The sequence below is a fragment of the Aphelocoma coerulescens genome, assembly GCF_041296385.1.
Source record: "Aphelocoma coerulescens isolate FSJ_1873_10779 chromosome Z unlocalized genomic scaffold, UR_Acoe_1.0 ChrZ, whole genome shotgun sequence".
NCBI classification, from domain to species: Eukaryota; Metazoa; Chordata; class Aves; order Passeriformes; family Corvidae; genus Aphelocoma; species Aphelocoma coerulescens.
Window position 1 is genome coordinate 61,836,263 of NW_027184085.1, and position 25,433 is coordinate 61,861,695.

At 37.4% G+C, this 25,433-nt stretch overlaps 1 protein-coding gene across 2 annotated transcripts; it reads left to right on the top strand.

Annotated features, from left to right (window-relative positions):
• Nucleotides 1-367: 367 nt before the first annotated feature.
• On the top strand, nucleotides 368-24,524 carry ANXA1 (annexin A1). 2 transcript variants are annotated; one of them, XM_069001957.1, is made up of 13 exons: nucleotides 368-388; nucleotides 11,771-11,849; nucleotides 13,869-13,962; nucleotides 14,741-14,835; nucleotides 16,126-16,239; nucleotides 16,812-16,902; nucleotides 17,860-17,939; nucleotides 18,798-18,854; nucleotides 20,181-20,274; nucleotides 20,834-20,929; nucleotides 21,923-21,981; nucleotides 22,665-22,787; nucleotides 24,186-24,524. In XM_069001957.1, the coding sequence occupies exons 2-13, from the start codon at nucleotides 11,784-11,786 to the stop codon at nucleotides 24,243-24,245; spliced, it is 1,029 nt and encodes a 342-aa protein (XP_068858058.1). In that variant the 5' UTR covers nucleotides 368-388; nucleotides 11,771-11,783; the 3' UTR covers nucleotides 24,246-24,524. The 2 variants fall into 2 exon arrangements, with proteins under 2 accessions (XP_068858058.1, XP_068858059.1); XM_069001958.1 differs by lacking the exon at nucleotides 368-388 and adding an exon at nucleotides 7,907-7,993.
• Nucleotides 24,525-25,433: the final 909 nt, after the last annotated feature.

Below are 25,433 nucleotides of genomic sequence, written 5' to 3' on the forward strand. Positions count from 1 at the left end.
ATGGTTTCATTAGAATATTTTACAATCTCCGCACTTCCTTGGTTTAGCTGGAAGAATGTGAAATGTGATTCTCTTGTTACACTTCCAGTAGTAGTTAAATTGATAGAGATCTAAGTGTTACTTTACGCAATTTCATCTCTAATTTCATATTAACGGAGTGATTAAATGGTTCCAGATGAAGCTGTTACTACGTTAGAACAACTTTTGCCCTGCTTTTCACGATTTTTTCAAGGAAGTCTATTGCCATTTCCCTTCTCTCCTAATTAAAGGTAAAACAAGTCCACATTTTATCACTGCCTGTACCACTATGCTGCGACTGGCCTCAGCTGAGACTGGCAGGTTATTATGAACTGTAAGGCAATATGCGGTTCTCTTGGAACAACTCCAGGTACAAAACTTCTGATATATTCCTATATTAATATGAACAAAACAGCAGCAGAAATGGGGAGAAGCAAGTACTATTCAGCAGTTTCAAATGAAAATACAGAATGCAGTGCTTGCAGGCTGGTGTGATCCAGCCCAGGCAGGTGAGACCAGTGGCTCAGGGTTTCTACCTCGTCGCTATTGTTGTGCACCCCACCCTTATGACAAAAAGGACTAAACCAGGAACTTGCCTTAAGATCGTAGTACAAAAGGAAGGCTTTTGGTATCACTAACTCAACAAGCAGTTTCACTGTGGGATTACAGGAAGCAGCTTCACTGTGAATCTTTGCACAAATAATCCACAGCTAATTTAATTTCTGGGACTATTTTCTCTGCTGTGTTAATTTGAATATTTTATCGCTCCACTGGGATGTAAAGAACACAGCATGGTATAGGGACCTATATAAAAGGCTTCTTTAAGAGGGTATTTTTCTTTTAAAAAAGGAACTATTTTTTGACTTTTCTTTTTAGGATAACAAAAATGTAAGGGGGTGTTTTTGCCTTCCTTCCTCTTTTATCACAGGGGAAAAAAAAGAGAATTAAGAATGGAAAAGGAGAAAAAGAAATAATAGAAAATCTACCATCTGAACAAATAAGGGTGTTTGGTTTTTAAATATTCATAATCTTACAAAAATAAAAACATATTTGACAGATCATGTTTCCAAATTCTTTTTTACAGTACTAAATGATATAAAACATATACTGTTTTATTGCATATTGTATAAAACATATACATATATGTTATATTGTATAAAACATACAATGATATAAAACAACTACTGTTAAATGAAGAAACTGGCAAATATATATTTATTTTTTAAATATGTATATATATATAATACCCATCTGTATTTTAATGGGGTATTTTAGGTTTCTATTTCAATTTTTTAATGTTCACTGTAATGTTTCTTTCTTTTTTTAGTCTTTGAGGGGTGTGTAGTTGTCCCAGTCTTGAACTAGAATGTGACTGTGTTTGCTATTAAACGAACACAATAAAACAGATTGGTAGTGCCGCAGATATCTTGAGATCACTCCTTTCAGTATGTTTGTTTTGGCTGGTATTTTTGCTAATTTTACTTAAGAAGAATCTACACCTGACAGACCTTCTTTACCTTTTTACTTAAAACACTCTTCAAAAAATCCCTACAGTAATCAATTACATGATATATTTTTTTCTTAAATTAACATCATTGGGACTCACTCTTCCACTCTTGTCTCTTGTATTTTATTTATCCATAATAGTTCATGCATAATTATGTGAAGATAAATTTCTATGGCTAGGTGTTTTATGTTCCTCTTTGTATGTTCCCAATGACTTGGATTCTCTTGAGAAACTTATAGCAGCTCCAGGGATAAATAATTTACTCTAGTATAGAATTGGCCTACATTTGAAATGTTGCCCCTGCACCTTTCTCCTTTGAGGAAAATCAAATGCAAATCAAGCTCTGAGTTATGTACCTTTAGGCAGTTCTATAGTGGAACAAATTACAACAAATACAAATATGTCTGGAACCTTTTTCTCTTTAAAACAGAAACAAACTTAAACTCTTTAAAATTTCCCATTAATAACTGTGACTTGCACCATGTCACCTATTGTGCTCTAGTGGTATTTCTTCTCAAACAGCAGTCTTGAGGCAATCCAGTCTAGAGGAAAACTGAAACAAAAGAACAGGAGATTTCTGGGGTTTTAGCTGGAAACACAGTAAAGAATTCTTGTTTAACATCACAGTACAGAAGTTTGTATGAAATCTTCTGGATAAAAATTATTCTGCTGAAAGTCAACAATAAACTTATATTTAAATTAAGGAAAAAACCACATACAATGGAGGAGGTCAGAAAAAATACTTTTTCAAATCGAATTCTGCAGCTTAGATTTTTTTGCTATCAATACTTTGGTTTTGTTAAGATTTGAGGGAAAGGTACATGAAAAGCTTCATTTTGTCTGACATTAAACTATTCCAATGTTCCATAGAAGCAAATCAATTATGAAATCAGTGACTAATTGTGAATTAGTTCTCTCTCCTAATTTTGGCAAGTAAGCTACTGAGTGAAATACTAACAGCCAAGCAGTATCCAAAAACTTCTCCTAACCACAAATCACCCCCACTGATTCTGGAACAAGCTATTACAAGAGTGAATGGCATGTATAGTTTCCTCAGGGTTTATGACTGTTCTTACCACACCCTGAATGTAGACAATGAGCAAAACATGATTTACTATTCCGCACTTATGTAATTCTTGTTTCTTCATAGTAGTGGCACCCACATCAGGGCTATGCCATTCAGAAAAAAATATCACCTTGACTGAAGTGATTCTGAAGATTTAGAGCATGACACTTGCTCCTTGTTGTAGATAGGGAATAAGATATGCTTTATTGTTTTAATCTGGATACATTCTGTCAATAGATCCGCTCAGTGGTATGTATTTCAACAGAAACAAGCAAAGCAGCATGGTTTGCAAAGGGCATATTTGTAAATGTTTAAAATACTAATTTTCTTTAAAAGAAAAAGCAACACAAGAAATAGCAGTAAATGTAAAACTACTTCAAAGAATCAATTTCAGAATGCCAAATAATCTGGGAAATCCCAGATGGCTAAATTTAACCTGCATATTGCAGTACCACAGGTGGTTCATCTGCTGAATAATTTTTTGCTAATTAATGTTGTCTCTTCTTTCTTTGAAGCTACAACAACACAATTGTGCAGCAAGGTTCAGTCTCTTGTAAATCAGGGGACTGCTCATCCTGCATCTTGATTTCCCTTGGAGAGACTTCCCAGCTCGGTTCCTCCTAAGATCAGTTGTGACATACCAGCAACTCTCTTGTTTTGGTTTGGTGTTTTGTGGGGGAGGATGTTTGGAGGTTTTCTCCGTTAAGGGCACCAACCTTTCCACAGCATTGATACACAGTTCAACTATTTAAAGTCACTTGTGTTCCCTTGACCTCTGTTATTATTTACACCCTCTAATTAGCATTGTACACTTCCAAGGACAGTAAAAATCTTAGCATTCCCACTTTGTCTTGTCCCCTTAGCACTTTCCCCTGCATGTGCAGTGAGTTTTACCTTCCACTGTAATTTATTATTTTTGTCACAGCTTCATCATAAAACAGGTCTGTTTTGCTCTACTGTGATTTAGAGGAAGATTTGTATAACAAGAATTTCCGAAGTTTTTTTCCTAGAAGCTTCCTAGAAGGTCCACATTTTCCTCATACAATTTACTTTGGCACACAGTTATAGTGGTTTGTTCTGGAAGGCAGTCTGAGATGGTGAAAAGCTTCTGGAAGTGCTTCCCTGTTTGTGCCCCTAAGATGAATTCCTGGTTAAAGAGGCAGAACTTGAGTTCATTTAAACTGAATGGGATTTCTAGTCATGAAAATGATGTTACCTTAACATGATTCCTCATGCAGCTACTCTGCCTGTTTCCACAAGAGGATGGGCTATTTTTATTTCTCTGTGCAGAATATTTTTATTTCTGGGCTGTTCACTAGCATTTTGTGTCTCCTGGATAGCCAAGCTGTGTTTTACCATGAGATTCAGAATATCCCATTACACTTCTAAAAATTTATCCAACTGCAGAAAGATATTTACTGCAATTAAGGGAGAATAAGTATTAAAGCTAATTATGGAAGCACGTGCATGTTTGATTAAAGCATGGAATTACTGCTGCCTGAGAGTTATTGCTAATTTCATGAGGCAATAACAAAATGCAAATCCATGTTAAAAGACAGAAGTGTTTTTTTATACAGTGCAAATACATTTAATTCTTGTTAGAAAATTCCTCAAAAATATTTATTGATTATTTTGAATCAGTATCATGACACAAATGTATGTTGTCCAATCTTTTCCCTATTTACAAGCTTGCAAAGAGGTTCAGTGCTGAAACATGATCTGAATGGGAAATAACATATTAATGGAAATAAAACCTTTAGGAGAGAAGCCGTAACAGATATTACACAATTTTGAATGTGTCCTATTGTGTCTGATGAATATATATATTTTTTTAAGCATGAAATTAAAAAAGAAATTATATGTCTAGATTTGAAGCCATCCAGCCCATAATATAGGATCACAGGTATACCCAGAATCACAACCTGACTCTAGGTGGACCTCACTAGAATCATGCAGATCAGGTGAAAATGAATAGATAGTGTAGCTCTTCTCACTGAATTTGGTATTAATCTCTTGTAATGTCAAAGGAAGAGATGAAGGTCTGAGGATGCCCTACACTTCAGTATGCTGGAAGGACATTTTTCTGAATAATGTAACTGAGACGTGCTTCCTGAAACAGGATTTGGTAAATATGTGTTAGTAAAAACACTATCTCTGGAACATCTTCTTGGAAGTATTACTGCCTTCAGTAGGCCTGCTGTAAGTCACACACACTCTTAGATCTGTATCATCGATAGGACTCTCTCTGTTCCCTGAAACCTGAGTACAGGTGCTACATTGCAGGTCCTGGCTGCCCAAGTAAATCAAGTAATGTGTTTCACCTCAGCTTTTTAGGAAGTGGATAAAAGCTACTGAAGATAAATAAAGTCACAAGGTGCAAAAGATGAGAGAGGAAGATTCCAGTTGACTCTGGATTGCTATCAGATGGTTCAAAATGGATGGCTGTCCTGGTGTGAAACAGGCAGGGCTCGGTTTTATGATTTATTGCCTGGCAGAAGTCTCAGGAGCTCTTTCAGGATAATGCTATTTCATAACAATGCAATTTGTGAGCATCAGTTTTCACTTAAAGTTTATCTCATAGGCAGTCTGAAGATCATTTGTAAAATTGAGTTTTTGGCTTACTGTAGGTAGAATGGTCATTTCCAAAATTTCTCCAACTTTAACTCTGCTTTAAGGCACCTTGAGTAGAATAAACACAGAGTTACAGCAGGTTGGTAGCAGCCTCTGAAACAGATGCAAGGGCTGCTGCTCTCACTCTCAAACTCCATGAAAATTCCTGACTCATTTTGCTATCATTTTGTGTAGGATGAATTACGTGGGGAAATCCCATCTTCCCAACTGAGCTGTCATCACTAGCCCTAAGAGAAATATTTGGCATGGCCAAATCTGGCAGTTTATCAAAAGTGACCGTTTTTCTTTTCCATTTTCACTGAACATTTCTGTTTCTCTCAGCAGCAGCTGCATTCCATAGTACATTGAGTGTTGTAAACAAAGATATTTCTTTTTGTCACTTTTGAGACATTCAAGCCTCTATGACAGTTGGCTGCATGCTTTGCCACTCCTGAATAAATAATGACAAGTCAACAATAAACAATATGCAAAATGTTACAGCTTTATGAAACAAATGATGGAGTAACAGTTAAAAACTTAACAATAAACAACTGTTAGGAGCTCCATCCAATTTAATTGATTTTTTTTAAGTGGCAGCATTTTGTACAATAAAGCACTCTAGTGCAGATGGTGACTCAGCTGAGCTCCAGGAAGGCAGTGAGTCAACATCTGTCCATGCATTAAGAAGGAGGAAAAGCAAATGCAAACAGCTTCTGCAATGAATAGCAGGACAATTCCTTCCTGTGAGATCACTCTGAAGGTGGAAACATGGGCCTGAAAGACAATACAATTAGATTAAAAAAAAAAAAATTAAATAACTAAATCAGACATGAAAAACTACTGTGATAAAAATGGGATAATAATCTGATTAAGGAAAACTATATTGAAAAAAAGTCATCATGAAGGAGTGTTTTATGATACACTTGTAGCCCTTAGCTGTGCTCATTAATAGACAGGGCAACAGCCCCAGAAAAAGCATATAAACAGAAATTTTGGCCAAGTGAGTAAGACTGACCCAAGTGAAATAAGACTGCTAGTGTCATTCTGACATGGAATTCAGGAGGGCTAGAGTAAACTGAACATCACACATCATAATTAAATAAACAAATCAAAATACAACCTGACAACTTGCTCACAGTATCACTGTCAGCTAGTAGGCCCCTTCAGTTACTCAGCTTACTGAATAACATCTGAAATACTTTGGTCAAATGATATATTAAATGTACAGAGGGAAAGGAAATAACAAAGAATAGGAGAAAATTGCTCTTGGAGGGTCAGGCAAGCTGCGGATTCCCTGGGAGCCAGAGGTGCTCCCATGGGGGCCAGCAAGGCAGGGCCTGGCAGCCCCTCCTATCCCATCACCCCAGCCAGGAGCAGGACAGCTGGGGTGGGCACTGTAGGCAGCTCCAGCTCCAGGCACTTGGCACCTCTCTGGGGATGGGAACGTGACAGACCATCAGCCCGTAGGCTGGGTTCCAGTTTCAGTCCCAGCCCTCTGTAAGGCAGCAGGGCAGTGACGCAAGTGGGGAACGAGGGCTGAGGCCACTGCTGAGGGCAGATCCCAGGGCTGGGGTGGCCTGACTGCTGTGTCCTTCAGCACACTAGAAACTCTCCCCTAGGCTGGTGGGATGGGGACCTCCTTGGCTGTGATGCGTAGATTACTGAGCACCACACACTTGGGGGTACGGAGGAAGATGTGCATGTGTGTTATATTACATTTGAGACATTTGTGAGGGTCCCCTCTAATAATTGCCATCAGTCTGTTCCTCTTCCTCCTCATTTAATTGACTGTTAGACATGGGTTTCAAGATCAGACTGCATTTCATGTACATGTGAGGATGACCACCCATACCTAAGGTACCGGTGGGTTGCAGCAAGTCAGCAGAAGTGGCATGAAAGTCTGCTATCCGCCCGTTGCAAACACTTCTGGTTCAGCAAGAGGTATTTCTTCACTGGGCATTGTGTTCCAGGCCAGTCTGAGATGTTAGTGATATGCATTGTGCCAGGCTGGGCTGGCTTGGCAAGGAAGTGCTTGCAGAAAACCACTTCTAGCAGATATACCCTCATCTTGTGCAAACCACTCTCACTTTGAAGTTCAGAGTTTAATCTGATGGTTTCAACCTCTTTCTGATCATGTAGATGCCAATTATTGCCCTTATATTACGCCTGCCATTTTCCATGAGTTTCTTTCCAAGAAAAAAAAGTTATTTATATTAAATACTAAACATGTTTCATTCCTGGGCCATTTCTACCCCTGGTCTATGTGTAAAAGAAGCAGAGCTGATAGCCACCAGATCTCAGTGAAGTGAGGATGCTGCCTTGACTCTTCACCCTTTTTCTCTCAAAGTTTCACTGAGCAAAGATAAATCTTAATATATTCACTGTGAAATGGTATCAGACATGACAAAAATGTGAAGAGAGTAACTCAAGTTTAGTTTTCTTAACATTTAATCATATGATCCCAAAAGATTTATGGCAATTTATTAAAGTAGGCGATGTGGTCAGGGCAGGAGAGGAGAGGAGACCTTCCGTGGCTTGCTCATTTTTTGTCTTTTCCCTTCAGAAATCTGCACATACTTTTGCCAGCACATAGTTTCGCAATGACTTTTTTTCCTTAATGTTTCTCCATTTTGGGTGGCACCCAGATATAGCTGCCGCAGATGATTACCAGGGCTGTGGAAACACTCGTTGCTAGGTGGGGTTTTCTGCAAAGGCTATAAAAGCTTTGAAAGCCCTTTGCTCCTTTACTCCTGACTGTGCAGCCCTGCAAGGCAGTGTTTGTGAGGAGTAAGGTAGGATTTTGTAGTTCATTACTGCTCTCTGTAGACCGAGCACACTTTAAGAATTGTGTGCTGACTTTGTCAAGTGACCTGGTGCAAACTTTCTGTGGGTTGGATTTGCTGTAAGGGGAAAAGATGGGCGTGGGCAGGAGAAATTCTTTCCATTTTGGAACACTTTACACAAGGGCTTGGACAATTACTGCTTTTATTAAATGCAATTAAATAAAGGGAATAAAAAATGGTTAAAACTTCAAAAACAAACTTCTTTGGAGTTGACCATTTTATATACTTTTCCTTTTTAGTAGGCTGCTGTAGAAATGTGCAGTAAAACTGGAGTTCCTAGGAAACTACTATGCTTTGTGTGTAAACTTGAAAAATAGAAACAGCTGTTGTTAATTCAACAACTGTTGCTTTAGGACTTAGAAGAGACATTGCTCATGAAAGGGATGAGATCACATCTCTTAGAAATCAAATCAGAAATAAAATTTTAGAAATCAAATCAATCTTTTAGAAACGTAAGAGCAAAATCCTGGTTTTCTGACTAAGAACTTGGCAAAGCCACATAAAAGCTGTATCATCTGGGGTTTGTTCTGCTAAATCTTTCCATAGAATTTTACAAGGATGAGATATTTTTTTTTCCTCTGGTGTTTTCATATTCAGCAGACTTTTCACTGCAAAGTAAATTACTGTGTTAGAACTTCTGCCTGTTTTTCTACATGGCTGTAATTTACATTAAGATCCTGATATCAAGCCTTTGAAAATAACCCCATATCTGACATGCTTCATGATATGGTTAAATAAGCATAGATAAATGCTGTCATTTGACACAGACTGTAGTGTAAAAATCTAGTTTGTGCCCTTAAATATTTTTAATAAGGCATTTTCTCAAAACCTTAAAAAGTTTTGATAGGTCCAGTTCAGGGGGTTAAGAGCCAGACAGAAAGAAATATTGTGGTGATTTTTGTGAAACAACAGTTAGGACTTTCAGTCTGGATGTCTGTCTGAATCTTCAATCCAGTTGATTGTTGATCATTCCAATTGGGAATGACAAAATGCACAAAACCCACAATATTTTTCAAGCTGAGAGACATTAACTTTTTGATCCTCTTTCCTGTTCAGCAGAACATCTACAAATTCCAGACTGGGAAATGGGACATGTAGCCTAGACAGTATTTTGTTAAACAGAATAACACTTGAATAGGTACCTGGTAGGGAGTAACCAGAAAGGAGCACCACACCTTTCTGTGGTACATTCTCTTTGCTCCTCTCAGTAAGAACATGGGGTTTTTTTCCTCTCCTTGCTCACAGTCTATGTTCTGAGCATAAAAGTACCCAAAAATGTATGACAGAAAGCCATCAGTTCTTTCAGTCCTTTTCATACTGTGTTGAAGTAATGCTTGGACTGAATGTGTCCCTCCTGGGTCTAGGTATCGTTTACATGATCTCTCTGCATTTTAGAGTGGGAGGAGACAAAGTATTGGGCAAGACCTTGTCTCCATCAGGGGGCTGGCTATCTTCCTAGATTCCAGTCTGCTTTTTTCTTACCAGCTGTAGTTTGTTCCAAAGCAGAAGTTTTATATGTAAGTTGGTTTCTTACCTTGTGAAGCTCCTCTCAAGACTAAGCAGACTAAGGTCTTTAACGCCTCTACAGAGCCATTGCCTACTTTGACTTATATTAAAATTGCATTTTTTGTTTACTAGATGGAAATAGATGGATTTACGTGTCAGTGTCTTTATTTCAAAAGAAAAAGAAACTTTTTAAAGTTTTTGAGGCACAGACTTTCTTTTTCTTACTGTATAATTTAAATCAGAAAAGACATAAAGTTTTAGAGGCTTAATAAGCACAATTTAGTGTAGTCTAGTAGCCTTCTGCTCCAGCCAGCCCCAAGGGCAGCAAAACCTTTAGAGCTTGGTGTCAAGGGTGGGTGTGGGGATATGTAGAAGAAACGCAGTGCTTTCCGAAGCCAGTTCTCCCTGATAAGTGTTCCTTTATCAAGCAAAACCCACCTCTTCTCAGATCTGGTGCAGGGAGACTGAATCTCGTTTCACGGTTTGAAGTGGTTCTGTGCCCTGTGGACCAGTTAGTCAGCAGACATACCAGTACATGTCAGCGTTGATGACTCAGTGCACCCAGTATGGAGATTTTTCTGTGCTTTCATCCTGCTGCACATGGCCTTCATTTTATGGTGTTATAAAATGCAGCAGAACTTCAGGTACCACAGTGCTTCATCTGCCCTTGTTAACTTCTGTCAATACAAGAAGAGTGCAGGAGTCACTCTGACAGCTTGAGAAAAGTGCTGGTTGCAGTTGTGATGTAAGCATGCTTTTCTCGTCCTAACTAAATAGCAGGTCATAAAAGTTGGTCTTTAAATATATCTCAATATTCTGTCCATTATTGACCCAGTTGAGGCCTACTCCAAATAATATACAAATACAGATTTTAAATCAGTTTCAGTTTTTCTGGCAGCACAGGCAGAGCTAAATTCCTTCCTAAGGGAAGGAAACAAAAGCAAGAGTTTTCTGGGGAAGAAGGGAATATGGGTGGCTCTTACCTTGGAGAGGGGTGGTAAGGAGAGCTGCAGGCAGGCTGTGTGAGGTATTTGTCACTTTGTTGGTTGCTGAATGTGGAAGTAAGCTTTAGAGTTTTGCTGTGAGAGACAGAAAGACCTGGACTGTAGCTACACTCCTTGGTGCTAAACTTGTATTGGTTCAAAAGATTGGTCTCTGCCCTTCCTGTGGGACAGAGGGGATGTGCTAGCAGCATAACTAACATCATTTTTTTTAATGATAAAAACCCCAAAACTCCAAATAGAATTTTGTCTCTTAACACCAGTTTCAAGGTCAGTCTGGTTTACTCAGCAACAGTACCTCTAGTTACTGCTTGTATGTATGCTTTAAAACCAACTCATCCCTAGAGTTTGCTGAGGAAGAGCATTTAAAAAAAGAAAAATCTAGTTAAATAACTATTTGATAAACCATTGATATCTTCTTTCTGTTCCCTCACTATTTCTGTTAGCAAACAGAAAATTCCTCACACCAACAATAGAGGTTGTTACGAAGCAACCTGTTTATTATTTTTGAGTACTTAGTGTCACATCACCACTCGTTTCTTCCTTTTCTGCATAGTGACTAATGGAAAATCTGGGTTGATTTTCTGTTTGAGTGGTGAAAAGCAAAAAATTATTTTAAATCCTCTTCTTAAACTGGTAATGCTTTATTATTATCATGTAGAAATTGTAGGAAATATGCAAGAAAAAGTAATGTATATAAAACTCTCCAGATGTACTCATTTTCCTTAGAAAATGTCTAGTCAAAGAAATTACATGAAAGTATATTTAACAAGGGAATATTTTTTTTCCTAACCTAATACACGAGAACTCCAACCTCAGTGACTGATGAGACAAGAGCACTTGTTAACCAGTGAATTTCAAAATGGGCAGAGATGATAGATTAACTAATGAGAAAGACAGGCTAATTGGTTTCTAGTAACTTCCCTTTGTAAGTCAGTGCTAATGCTAGTGTGTTGCTATAGGCAAATAGTACTACTGCTGTTCTAATCTAAAACTTCTCAAAGTAGCTAAGAATGTAGGGGTGAGCAAGCAGTTGTGGAGCATCACATCACCTGAGAAACATCAAAGCTTCCCATAGCACAGGCCAGTTACCATGTGGGACACTAGCCACTGCATGTCATAGTGCTAGAGAAGTGATTTTTGGGGGTGGGAAATCTTGAGTTGCACTGGTGCTCAAAATGATGAGAAATGGTTTGTATCTTGATGCATCTCTTCCCAGAAACTCTGTCAACATGGCTATGGTATCAGAATTTCTGAAGCAGGCATGGTTCATGGACAATAAGGAGCAGGAATGTATTGTAAGTATTATCAACTTTGAGAGCATCATGCTTATTTTCCTGTACTCTTACAGGAAGGCATTTAAAGGCATTTAAACATCTTTCATACTTACAAATGGAGGAAAAATAATCGTAAAACTCCTGCAGATTAGAACTGGAACCCAATTTTATTGCAGTGTACAGTCTAATGTAACCATATAATCTAGGAAGTTTGCTACCAGATGAAAAAATGCTCCTGTTTGCACCTATCAGTCTAGTTACCAATTTCTAGGCAGAACTAGATAGTGTGATAAATTGTAATTCCCAATGGCGAGTCACTGATTCACTAATATCGGCTTCTTTAAAGTACTAATCTGATGCTGAGTTGTGTGAACGTGTAAAAACATGTTCAGGCAATGTATGTGAACAAAACAGGGACTGTTTGGCAGAAATTTAGGAAGCCATGAGTTGAAACACAGGAGTGTAAAGGAGGAAGTAAAATTTTCATATCACATGTCATGCCAACGAGCCACAACACGTAACAAAAAGCCTCAGACAATGAGGCTGTTATAGATTAGAAGGGAGGGGTATGGTAGTGAGGAATCAAGAGTTACTGCGCTAGGATGATGTGGAGAGTCTTTGTGATAATGAGGTGAAGATACTGAAATGAAAGCAAAGGTAAAGCTGAAGTCACGTGGTGTTCCCTAAAAAGCTTACATTTTGAAGACAAAATTATATAAGGGGAGTTTCCGTAAACAAAAGTTTTCTTCTCTAGACCCCTGTGGATTTTGTAATTTCAACTCCACAACATTCTGTGCATAAACCTTTGGCTCCATCATCCTATCTCCCTTCCATTCCCAGGGTCCTGAGACATTCTTGGCTGTGGTGGTTACAGACAGTTTTGTATTGCTGGTAGATAAGTTTGGCATGGAAACCAGTATACAAATGTTAGCCTGTGAGACTGAGAAACAGGGAATGAGACAGTCCCATTCCTTTGTTGGCTTAGCACACAAGGCACAATGATCTATTAAAAAGTATGCGAGAGATTGATTTAAGTATACAGTCTGTCTGCTCTCTTACAGCTCCTAGTAATACAATTGTGTTGGGAGATGAACATTCAATTATCAAATGCTAGAATCATGCAAAATTCAATACAAAGTCTTGTATGTAAAGCGTGTATCCATAAAACCTTGCCATTTCTCTTGGGATGTGTTATTTTAATGGCAAAGGATTAAAAAAAATCCAAACACTAGTTTTTGAAACAAGTATAAATTTCATCCAAGAATCTTGGAGCATTTTATAACTTCTGTAATAGTAGCAGGCATCAGTTATTTGGTGCTGTTGAGTTATAGGTCCTACCAGTAATTTGATATGTCATATTGCTGACATAAGGCAAGCTATGTGATCTGTTGTATAGTTCCCAGAGGCCCTCAGACATTGATTAGAGAGTGCCCTTCCAGGAGTAGATTCACCAAAACCAGATGGTGGCTTTCTGAAGACTGTGGCTTAAGTTTCAAAGAAGCTGGACAACAGGTCTCCACTTCCTTGTAGGGTTAGGCTTGAACTCTTCCCCAAGATCTTAAATGCAAGAAGTGTTTGAAAGCTTAGATATGAGTCAGCTGAGGAGACCCTTAATGTGATGCACAGTCAGTTTGCATAAGATGAACAATAGAAATTAGCACTTCACTGGAAGTGCCTGTAGGATTTAATTGTGGGTTTAGAGCCTTTAAAATTTGAGCATAATTTCCTAATTTTGACAGTTAATTATTTTCTTATGCAATCCAACTTACATTAAGATATAGGTCTTCAGGTACCTAAACCAATTTATGAAGCACTTTCTGTTTAATATAAGAGCTGTGAAAGGAATAGATCCAATACGTACCCATTACTGAACCTGTTCAATTATCTGTAGCTACAAAACTGTATGTTCCTTAATGATAAAAGGCAATCCCAAAGGCATAGTTTATTTGGGCATCCAAAACTGCTTCTTTACAAAAATATTCTTTGGTATGAGAAATTTTTTTCCTTTTTTAAATTTCATTTTTTATTTTCCCTCTGCAGAAAAGTTCAAAAGGTGGCCATGGAGTTCAGTCATACCCAAATTTTGATCCGTCAGCTGATGTTGCTGCTTTGGACAGAGCTATTACTGTAAAGGGTAAGAGGAGTAAATATTTAACTTGCTGTATTAGGACTCACAGGAAATTTTGAGAATAACACTGAATAAAATATCAGAGCAAGAGGCAATGGCAAGCGAGAGAGGGGCCTCTGCTTTTAAAAGCTTGGCAATACCTTAAATTGTGCCACTTGGTGAAGTATCTCAGTTCTTTGATAGCCTGGTGGTGTATTACAGTTTCAGACCTTAATGCTATATTAAAGTTCTTGAATATATTGAAGGAAGTGTTGTAAAATTTCAATTTCTAGGGAAGGACAAATGCTGCAACATACCATACTAATACTTTTTGGCTTTATTTCTGTAAAATTCCTGCAAGAGGTAGTGATTATGCTGATAATGTATTGTGTGTTTCTGCTACATTTCTCGCTTTTAATGAAATTCACATTTGGCACTTTGTACTTAAAAAGGTTTTCCAGTTTGACATACTGAGATTAAATGAGTATGCCATCTATTTTCTTTTTTAGTGTGGGTTTCTGTTTGCTTGGGGATTTTTAGGTTTTTTTTCAGTATAATGGAAGACTACACTCAGAACACTTTAAGACTTTTTGTATGAAATTTGTGTGTCCTAGAGGGGTCTATTTATTTGGTTTCTTAGCTACATCACTAATCTTGTGAGTCTGTAGATGATTACAGCTTTTCCTTTGGTTAATCTTGAGTTTGTCTAGAAACCAAAATATGACATAAAGCAGATCATAATAACAAAAAATGTAACTGGCTAAATGACTTTGAATATTTTGGGATTTTGATTGGTGATTCATAGGTGTGGATGAAGCCACCATCATTGACATCTTGACTAAAAGAACAAATGCTCAGCGTCAGCAGATCAAAGCTGCCTATCAGCAGACTAAAGGAAAGGTAAGGTATATTCAAGCCAATCTTAAATTTTCACCCAGAATATATATGTTTCTCCTGGCTCAAATGGTATATATGAGTAAAGATAGAATACTGAATAGGATAGGAGAGTTGTAGGACCTTAACACTGTTCCCCAAGTATACCGACACTGGTCTAGGGAGGGGCTTCTAGTGTTCTCCCACCTGTAAGTAGTAAAACTGCTTGTCCCTGGAATTGAGAAGCTTGGAAGTTACTACATGTTTCTGCAAAGTGTTTAAATTGCTCTTACTCTTCTCAATTAAAGATTTTCTTCATTTGGACCTGTAACTCCAAATTGAAATTAGTTTCACAGTTGGCATACCAGACATAGTGAGCATTTGTTCCTTGGACAGGGATTCCTTTGAGGGTAACTTTTAAAGGCCAACTTAGAAAGTAAGTCTAACATCTGACTTTAGCCTAACTTTCCTGTTTATGTTCGGGAAACCTCACCTGTGATTTTCACAACCCTCTCCTCCCTCAGAGGAAGCTCCAGCTTTGCAATTATAATTTTAAGATAATTGTAGTAAATGTATAATGTCAAGGGTTAAAGAACAATAATGTTGTTAGATTATCAGATGCCTTAGTTCCTGGCACAGAACAAAACTAGCTATGGACATAGTGCTTATTTCTGAAATAATCTCATTGGTTTAGCTATCCTGACAAAGCAGGTTGACATTCTCACTCTTACAGCTACAGCCTGGACACAAACAGAATAAGAGTAGTGAACATTTTTACATAGGTGGCAGAATAAAGCAGACTTAAATTTTTTTTTTTCACCCCTCTTAAATTTAGGTCAAATTAGAATATAGCTCATGTCTTCAGGACTTGTGGTTTTGTTTAGGGTGGTTTTACATATTTTCACTTCAAACTCTGTATCCATCATGCAATAAATGATGAATTCAAATGTTACTCAAATAAGCAACTCAGTCCTAATTGTAAGAGCAATATGGCATTATCTTCTCTTGAAGAACAAGCAGGCTATTTGGAGTCTTCTTCTCATGCTGTAAATGGTTCAATATACCTGAACTAGCTGAACTGCAATGTGTGAAGGCACTCCTGAATATTCACTGAAAAACCCTCCCTGATGATTTGGTTAACATAAAGGTGACCAATTTGAAACTTGAAGTAGGGCTTCATAATTCTTACTATTATAGATAAAGGAATGATGTAAACTAAGAATGATCAGAGGTCAGACTAATTTTTGGACTGCAGCTGAACAGCAGCTACACTTTTACCACTCATTAAGCTTAGTGTGTTTCTTATTCCTGAAACAGAGTCTAGAAGATGCTTTGAAAAAGGCTCTGAAAAGCCACCTTGAAGATGTTGTTGTGGCTTTGCTCAAAACTCCAGCTCAATTTGATGCTGAAGAATTACGAGCCTCTATGAAGGTAAGGCAAAATCTTCAGAGAAGAACTTTCGTAGAGAACATCAGTAATTATCAAGGCCTGTAAATGACACTGGACACAGATTTCAAGGCTTGTGTATTATCTTTATTTAAATTTCATTTTGTAAAATAAGTCTGTATTGGTAATTCAGTTTATGAGAACAAGACCCAGTAATCTCTGCTGAATTTCAGAGTTGGGGATTCTTCTGTGAGAATGAACTCCTTCTGTCTTTTGAAAACTGGTTGCTGATGGGAGCATAGTGTTTACATACATGTTTACATAAGAGAATGAAAAAAGGGGAGGAGGTATTTTTCTTCAAAGATTTTACATTCCTATCTTTTATGTGCACAGTTTGATCCTTTTAGCGCTTCTTTTGGGGACCAGTATATTAAATGTGATAAGAATATAATTCCAAAAGGGCTGAAATTACAATATTATATGGAAGCATGTTTTTAATTTTTCTCATTCCATGTGGTGCCTTCAAAGCCAAGCCAATGATTTACGTTTTACTTCTGTTATGAATTTTAAGCTTGCTCTATTGAACAACATCTCTAAAAGTCAATCACTTTTATCAGGGGCTTGGAACTGATGAAGATACCTTGATTGAGATTCTGGCCTCAAGAACCAACCAAGAGATCAAAGAAGCCAACAGATACTACAAAGAAGGTAGTTCAGAGCAAGAAAGAAGTATTAACAGTCTAACCCTGTAGCCAACACTTTAGAGACACTGCCTCACCTCTTAAAATAAGGAGCTGAGAACAGTATGGGAGGCAAATGAAACTTCACAGAAAATTGACAGAGTTGCTGCGGAGGGAGGTCACGGTGACTTTTGCTGACCTATGTAGATCCCAGTAGTGCAGGAAAAGATACACCACCACTGCTGGAATTGTGGGTGTCTCATGGACTGAGTCACACATTTAGATGCATTCTAGGATGCATGCAAAACAAAGCTGCTTTTCTTCCCCTGTAACTAAACCTTGGCTGATATTTTAAGATAAATGGATAGACTTGAAAAAGGAATCTTACTGAGTTAGCAACAGAGACTTGTTAGCAGTAGGAGGAACAGTGTACTACACGGGGAAAATATTTGAAGAAATTACTAAAATGTAGTGTGGTGTCTCTCTTATATGTTGAGTTTACTGTGTTTTCTAATTAAATCCTTTTTTCTGAGATGATGAGGTAACTTTGACCAAGACATTTCTTCTTAGATGCTCATATTAATAGCTTGAGTTTTTGGGAGAGTTTTGTGTTTGAGTACAGTACTGATAAGGACAGCCACAAATAAGAATGAAAAAGAAAAAGGGTCAGAAAGAGGTTTTTGTATTTCACAAGCAGAAACCCAAGAAAATATTACCTACAAGGCCTTAGAGGATATTTTTCAGCACATTTTGGGTTTAACCTCCAATTTCACAGCACATCTCACAGGATTTAGAGGATATGTTAAAAATAAACTCCTTCACTTGAAATCAAATGAGAAAAAGTACGAAAACTACATTTCTAGTGGACATATTTAAGCGGGAAATTAGGAAAAGACTCAAAAAGATCACAGAAAGGTTTGGAAGGGCCTCTAAAAATTATCTAGTCAACTTAGTTGATACAATACAAACTATGATTTGATTTCAGTGCTGAAGAGAGATCTGACACAAGACATCGTCTCTGACACATCTGGAGACTTTCAAAAGGCTTTGGTTGCTCTTGCCAAGGTATGCTATGCTTAAGCATTTTCAGTGGCAATATCTATTATCAAAAAATCAATGTTGTCAAGGCTATTTTAGAGAGACATGTAATAAATAAAGATTTAGGTAATATTTATTTCTTTGCATTGCTTTTTTTCACTTTCACATCCTTGACCATTATAAACTGTTCTTAAACAAACTGAAGTGAGATTTTATCTCAAATGCCTTTTAAAAAACTGCATTGGGAAACATATTTCCTTTTTATCAGTTATGCTTTCAAGACTTTTTTTGTGCTATCTTTAAGTACTAGAAAAAGTAACAGGCATAATGTCATGTCAATGGCCTAGAAGTAGAAAAAGAAGAAATGCTTAAAATTAGTAAAATAAACTTTTTTTTCCTGTTAAGGTATATTTCTAGTAGGTAGATGATGGGACAAAGCCAGGGAGTTATCAAACACTGGACCTCCCCAATAAAACGACCCTTTTAAAATGACTAAGTATTTTATTTTTGAGTATATGCATATGAAGCTTGTACTTAGACACAGGATGATTTTTTAGTACATCCATGTACATGGTTTGGATTTTCAGTTTTAACTTTCAAGTCAGCTTGAAAGGTATTGATTGAACGATCATCAGGGAGCAATGTTAAGAAACAAATACTTCTGTGGATTTTTAGGTAGGAATTAAGAAATAAGTTGCTGGTGGCTCCAGAAGTATGTTCTCTGATAACAAATGCAACAGTTTTATTCACAGAATGTTTGACATAACTGCACCTATTTCCAGTTATATATTAGTTTGAGTGGTACTGCACAACTCTAAACTGTTGAGCTTTAGTGAACTGAATGATTGTGAGTAACAGTGAAATTTTATTTATTTCTTTATGTAGGCTGATCGATGTGAAAATCCTCATGTGAATGATGAACTTGCTGACAATGATGCCAGGGTAAGGTCATACTTGGCACTTTGCAGTTCTTCTGACTTACTTGAGATTATGCTGGCTGAATCCTGTATATTGCAGACCTAACAAAGATTTCAATGTGATACAGCAGTCATTTCTGAGAAGATAGTATTTTACAAAGTTCATGTAAGTTCATTATATGAAGGAAATTAGATCTTCACCCTAATACCTACCTTCAGAAACATTTCTGCGAGACCTCATCTAGTTCATGTGAAGCATGCAGACCATTTGAAGTACAGGTCACAAGTAGAAGAGTCAGACCCAGTCTTCCTTCTGTTTATGAAACAGTTCTTGAATTAAGGAACAAGGGTGTGCTCATCTATGTGCAGAATTAGCTACCCTACATTTACCAGTGTGAACTCTGCGGTGTATTAGATACAGCTATTGCTTTACAATGAAGAACATTTTAAGATTATTGGTAAACCTCACAGTTATTTTCTTAATAATTCTAAAATAAACATCTGATCTTTTTCTTATTTCTTTCAACATTAGTGGCACTATTTTTGATAAAATCTTGATAAAACTTAGCAGTCTTTCCTGAGTTTTCACCTATAAAATGTTACATCACAGTTACAATCTAAATTTAGATTACTTCCAATTGATTTTTAAAAAAAATCCAGCAAAGAGTAGGCCATTGAGAAATACTGCTTTAATTCCTAGTACATAAGGAGTTCAGTTCTGTTATCTGCCCTGGATATGAAAGTAAACTAATACTTTGTCTGAGCTCAAAAGTTCAGTACTGTTTATCTTGATGCAGAGTGTTAAATCTTTGAGCTGTGTGGAGGTCTTTAATTATTACTCTTAGAGAGGTTGGAGGAAGTGAGGAAAATGGAGGAGACCGATAAGGTTTTTACTTTCCTGGAAGTAAAAGTCACTCCTGGAAAGATAAGGAAGTACTTGGTACATAGGCTTCTCCTGTATATCGGACCAGTTAGTTGAAGAAACAGTTTTGTTAGTCTTAAGAAAGCCTATGAGTCTTGAACTTCCATGCAGACTGCTATCACGAAAAATGAAAAACAACTTCATTCAAAAATGTAGTATACCCAGAAAAGCTAGATGATGATCGCAAAATGTCTGAAAATATGCTTTTTAGCTGCATAGTGTTCTCTAGGTACTGTTATGACATAAGTGAAGTATGAAGCATTATTTGACAGAGCTGGAGTTAGTCTGAGGTAGGGTAGAGTTTTGATCTGGATTGTGTCAAGGGACAGTGTTCATTACTAACAAGCAATGGCCCTCAAAAGTACAGTGTTCCTGTTTGAGTTTTATTATTCCCATATTGACTTTGCCACCTTCTTTTCTTTATGACAGGCCTTGTATGAAGCAGGAGAGAAAAGGAAAGGAACAGATACCGGTGTGTTTGTTACTATTCTTACTACAAGAAGCTACCCACATCTTCGAAGGGGTATGTTGAACAAAGATTCATGCTTCTCTGGGATGGGTTTTGAACATGGCCTGCTCATGAATTCAGCGAATATACAGGTTATCAAGACATGACCCCAACTGGAAGCATGCTTGCTGACTAGGGGTGTGGTTGGCAGCCTGGCTGTTCTTTCCATAGTAGAGATGAGCAATATTATTTAGGCTGTTAACAAAACTGAAGTCTCAACTGGGTTGTGATCACAACGCCAAGCAATCAGAGTGGAAGAGGTTCTGAGGACTCCCCAAAATTGCCTTGTTTTTTAGCCAGGTTGCCCTAGACAGAGGGCTATCACACAACATCACAGGGTCTGGTGTAGTCAGTTGGCAACCTCTACCCCTGCTGATGGGAAATGAACCCTTCCATCCTAACAAAGTCCCGTTCCGTATGCTGACTCCACCAGTCTGTGCAGTAATGCTGCTCCACATTGTGCAGTCTGAAGAAAGTGAGAAAGAGGACCCATAAACAGTCCTCTGCTGCAGCAGTGAGGACAGAATAAAGCAGAGACAATGCAGGGAGAATACTGTTTTCATCCCTTATTTAGTCTTTCAGAAGTACACCAAATACAGCAAGCATGACATGAACAAGGTACTGGATTTGGAGCTGAAAGGTGATATTGAGAACTGCCTCACTGCCCTTGGTAAGTGGTTCTGCAGATTGAAACCTACTGTGTGTACTGACTAAACTTAAACTTTTACTTCTGCCATAATTGCTCTGGTCAGAAACTATTCTTTACTTACCCTGCTTCATTGAGAAGATTGCTAAATAATGCCTTGGAAAACCTAATCCAATCATAGTGATTTAATTGACATCTAAAATCAGTTGAAGTTGATGACTGGGTAGAAATACCTCTCCTGGTATGTGGAAAGGTCATTCAAGGAGAACAGATGAGTTGTCTACAGAGCAAGAACTTTAAAAGAAATCAATATGCCAAAAAGAGCTGTCAGAACAGCCACATTTTTTATTAAAAATCCAATAGTTTTAAACCTGTCTTCAACCAAAACCCATTCTTTGACTCTTAAGTTTCATGTTGCAAGGATACTGACAATATACAATTATTAAAAATATAACAAGTTCTTTTCTGTGGTTTTGTTCATGAAAATATTAATATAAATCTAGTAATTGTTGTTCATGAACAATAAGGTAAGGAAGGGACTCCCTCTTACCACTGGATGAGGGATGTAACTGGGAGCCAGACACCCATCTTGTTCTTAGCTTTTATATCACTGTCAAGCGTATTTTGGATAAAAGAATAATTTCCATCAGATCCCTCTTATTATCAAAATTGAACTATAACTTAGTTTACAAAATACCAGATTATAAGCTCCAGCTCTGCTGTAGAAGGCATAAATGCTTTCACATTTTTCTCTTTGGGAGCTGCAACACCTTCTGTAATTTTGTGGCAGTAAACTAGGGAGAACAGCATTGTTTTTATAGTAACTATTCTCCCCTGACTGAATTGTAAACAGAGGAAATGAACTTCTCATCCTCGTATATTTTGACATAAGGTAACAAAGAAGTACATAAATAGGGTCTGCAGGTAGGAAAAATGAGACTGTTTTTAAAGTGTTTTATTGCTAGACTTTTGTTACATGTATAGCAGAAGTGACCTTATCTCACTGCTTTGTTACAGTGAAGTGTGCCACAAGCAAACCAGCTTTCTTTGCTGAAAAGCTCCATTTGGCAATGAAGGTAATCTCAGTAAAAATCTCCTCTTTGTAAACATGAGGTGCTATATAAGCTGAAAAGTAGAAAGTTAGCTAGAGGTCTCTAGGCCCTGTGTGTGATAGAAAGGGACTGCAGAAGGAAATTCAGTGTATTTCTCTCACTCCTTCTGTTCTTTCCTTTGAAACCTGAGTATTTTCCATTGGAGGAGTTGTGTGTTTGCTGTAGTGTGTTCAGGAGGGCATCTGTCCATACACACATATCTTTTACTGTTACAGTGACAGGAAGGTGACTGGAACTTCTCTCACTTATGAAACAACGATTATAGTAAAAAAAGGAAAAAGGCAAACACTGTTGAAAAAGTAATGAAAAAAGGCAGTGAAGTCTAGGCTGTCCCTAATGTCTTGCAGGCACAGTGAAGGAGATGTCTGTTTTTAGGAAACAGCTAAAAGAAATGTTTAAAAATGTTTAAAAAACCCCAAACAGGGTGGAGGTAGCCTGTCAAAAGTGAATTGTGCTCATAGGGAACATCAGACAGGTATGAGACCTCCCTGTTACAAGATACTAAAGGAAAAGGAAAGGAGTATGTCCATCTACAAAGAAGTCTGATAGATTAACACACAGAACTTGATTAAAGATATTTCAGTGTAAGTAGCATAATTATTTTCCCTTTTTTTTTCTCCCCCTTTTTACTTTGTTTCTTTTAATAGGGTGCTGGGACTCGGCACAAAGACCTCATCAGAATCATGGTTTCGCGCCATGAAGTGGATATGAATGAGATCAAAGGCTATTACAAGAGTCTGTATGGCATCTCTCTTCGCCAAGCCATTATGGTAGGTTTTCTCCCACCTGACATATGAAATGCAGAACAACTAGATTATTTCTGAAGTCCAGTAGAGGTCCATTCACTTTTCTGTTCCTCAGTCACCAGTTCATCCTGAGTAGCTCATTGTAGATGAGTAACTCATGTTTCCAATGGCCCACAGGCTGGGAGAACTAATTCCTTTTCCAGGTCAAAGTTTATGTCAAAAGAACTACAGTAATTTGTTAGTAGTGATGCATGTCTCAGGATGTCACCTTAGAGTAGAAGCCAAGAGCTGAATGGAGAAACAGTATCCCCAAATTCCTGCACTTAAGCACTACATTGGCAGGAGAGTGAAGAAAATTACCGTGACAGCTCTAATGGAGATACTTGACATAACTGGATATTGGCTTTTAAGATTTGGGGTACTCCAGCAAATGAATTTTTAATTTTGTTAACATTTATTTGGCCTGTTTTCCCTATGACCTAACCTAAATGAGTTAAACTAACAAAAACATTTTGTTAAAAGGGACTGACTACCCGATGTATTTTCCAGAAAATTTAAGCAGTGGGGGACTTGAAGAAAGCTAAACTGGCAAAGCATCTTTGTGGAGAGTAGTAGACATAACTGAAAAAAAGAGATGTCTTGATTGGAGTAGAAACATACTCCCTGCATGTATGAAAATGCCTTTTGGATTTTTATTGGTGTCTGCTATGCTTTCAGTTAGGTGCCAAAGGTCACTTTAATCTTCCCTTAAGCGTGTCTGTGATCTGTAATTTGATATGTAATTACACCACCTCATCATGTTCCAAAGTGGTGATTACATCCTAATGTCTTGAGGTATAGCTTGGCTACGCAAAACAAGTCATGTATCTCTGAAAACTAGATTCAAATGAGAGAAAACAAGAAATGCATGTCATAATTGCACTGAATACTTAATGCATAATTGCTGAATAAGCAATCCCATGGTGAGTAAAGTGTCACTGTACTGTTAGCCTTTGTTTGAGATGCTTCTAGAAGCAATGTGTACACATGAAGTATTTTAATATTAATAAGCATTGGATAACACTGATCAAGAAAGAAATTTTTACTTTATTTAGAGTAAAAGCTTAAACTCCTGGGTAGATAAAAATCTTCTGTGCTTCTCTTTTTCACTTACATCACTAGACCTCCCAGCATTTTTACTAGCCTTGTCTACCTATACTCCACTCTGGAAATGCATGTATTTATTTCTAGGTCATGCAGATAACTTCAGTGAGGGTACTTGGTTCGAGCTCAGTCTGTGGCTAACCGGTGTCTTATCAAGTGATTAATTCATATAGATGGAGCACTGATATTTGATCAATGTATATTGAATGTTAATTGGAATTTATTTTACTTGAGACCATTATTCTAACAACTGTGCGGTTTTCATGCTTAAATTTACAGGATGAACTCAAAGGGGATTATGAAACCATCCTGGTGGCTTTATGTGGAAGTGATAACTAAGTTTCATGTTCCTGAAATGCACTCAAGCCCAGTTGCTGAAAGTCTTTGTATTTGCATGTCTATATAAAACACAGGCTTTACACACGGAGGTTTCTGTGGAAGGGTACTTAGTGCATATATATTATGTTTTTTTCAGTATCCTTACTCTGAACGGCATCAATATTTCTGGGTGCCATTATTTATCCAAAGTGAAAAAATGCCCCCAAGTTTCTGTTTGCATATGAAAATGGTAAAGTTTTCATCTATGCTAAGCAAATAAACTTTTAAAAATAAAATTCAGCCATGTGTAACTTTGTATACCTTTTGTTGCTATTCTGCATTTAGTTTCAAGTTCTGTGAGTACAGTGTGTGAGGGAAAAGTCAGAACATAATGTAGTAATATCAAGTGTAGCTGAGTCTGTACTTTTCAATTCCACTTCAGCTAGGGTTTGTGTAAGCCAGATATAAGAAAAGCACTTAAGGATATCCTGTTAAAAAAAAAATATATATAAAATTAATAGAAAAACGGCAATGATGTCTCTGTCTTGTTCTTATTTAAATTTCAGGGTGAATAAACCTGTTGTGTTTTGTACACTGGAAAAAAAATTAAAATTCTTCATAGGACATTATGGGAGACTGAAATGATAAGGGCTAATGGCTCAAACAATAAGCTGTTTGCAAAAGCTTTGGGTGCTTTTCTGAGGCCAGGTTTGCACTCCCCCCCCCCCAACTTAAAAAGGGAGGAGGAGAGTTTTTCAATGTGGAGTGGCAAATCCTCTGATCTGCAGAAGACTTCTTTTTGGCAGAGTGCAAGAGGGTCTCAGCAGGAACATGTCCTTTGTGAGAGCCCAGCCTAGCTATTCAACTTCAAAATGGGAATGAGGGAGCACTTAAAATTTTCATTTAGAGTAAAGGAGAAGATGATATAGAGTTAAACATGTTAGTAATATAAAAACAGTTAATCTGATTACAGGGGCTTTGCAGGACAATGCAACAGAGGAAATGTTTACTGTGTATTGCTGTATTCTAAGAAGTTCTTCTAATTGTAAGGCATTTCATTGTTAAGTATTTTATGCATGCATCTTTGCTAGAGGCAAGAGTAGTTGCATTTTGATTGTATTCTATTCTTGTCTACTTCTAAAATGCAAATGCTGATTTTTTTGAAGAGGAGGGTTTGGTTTGTGTAGTGCTGTATCAAGGAGAAGTCAG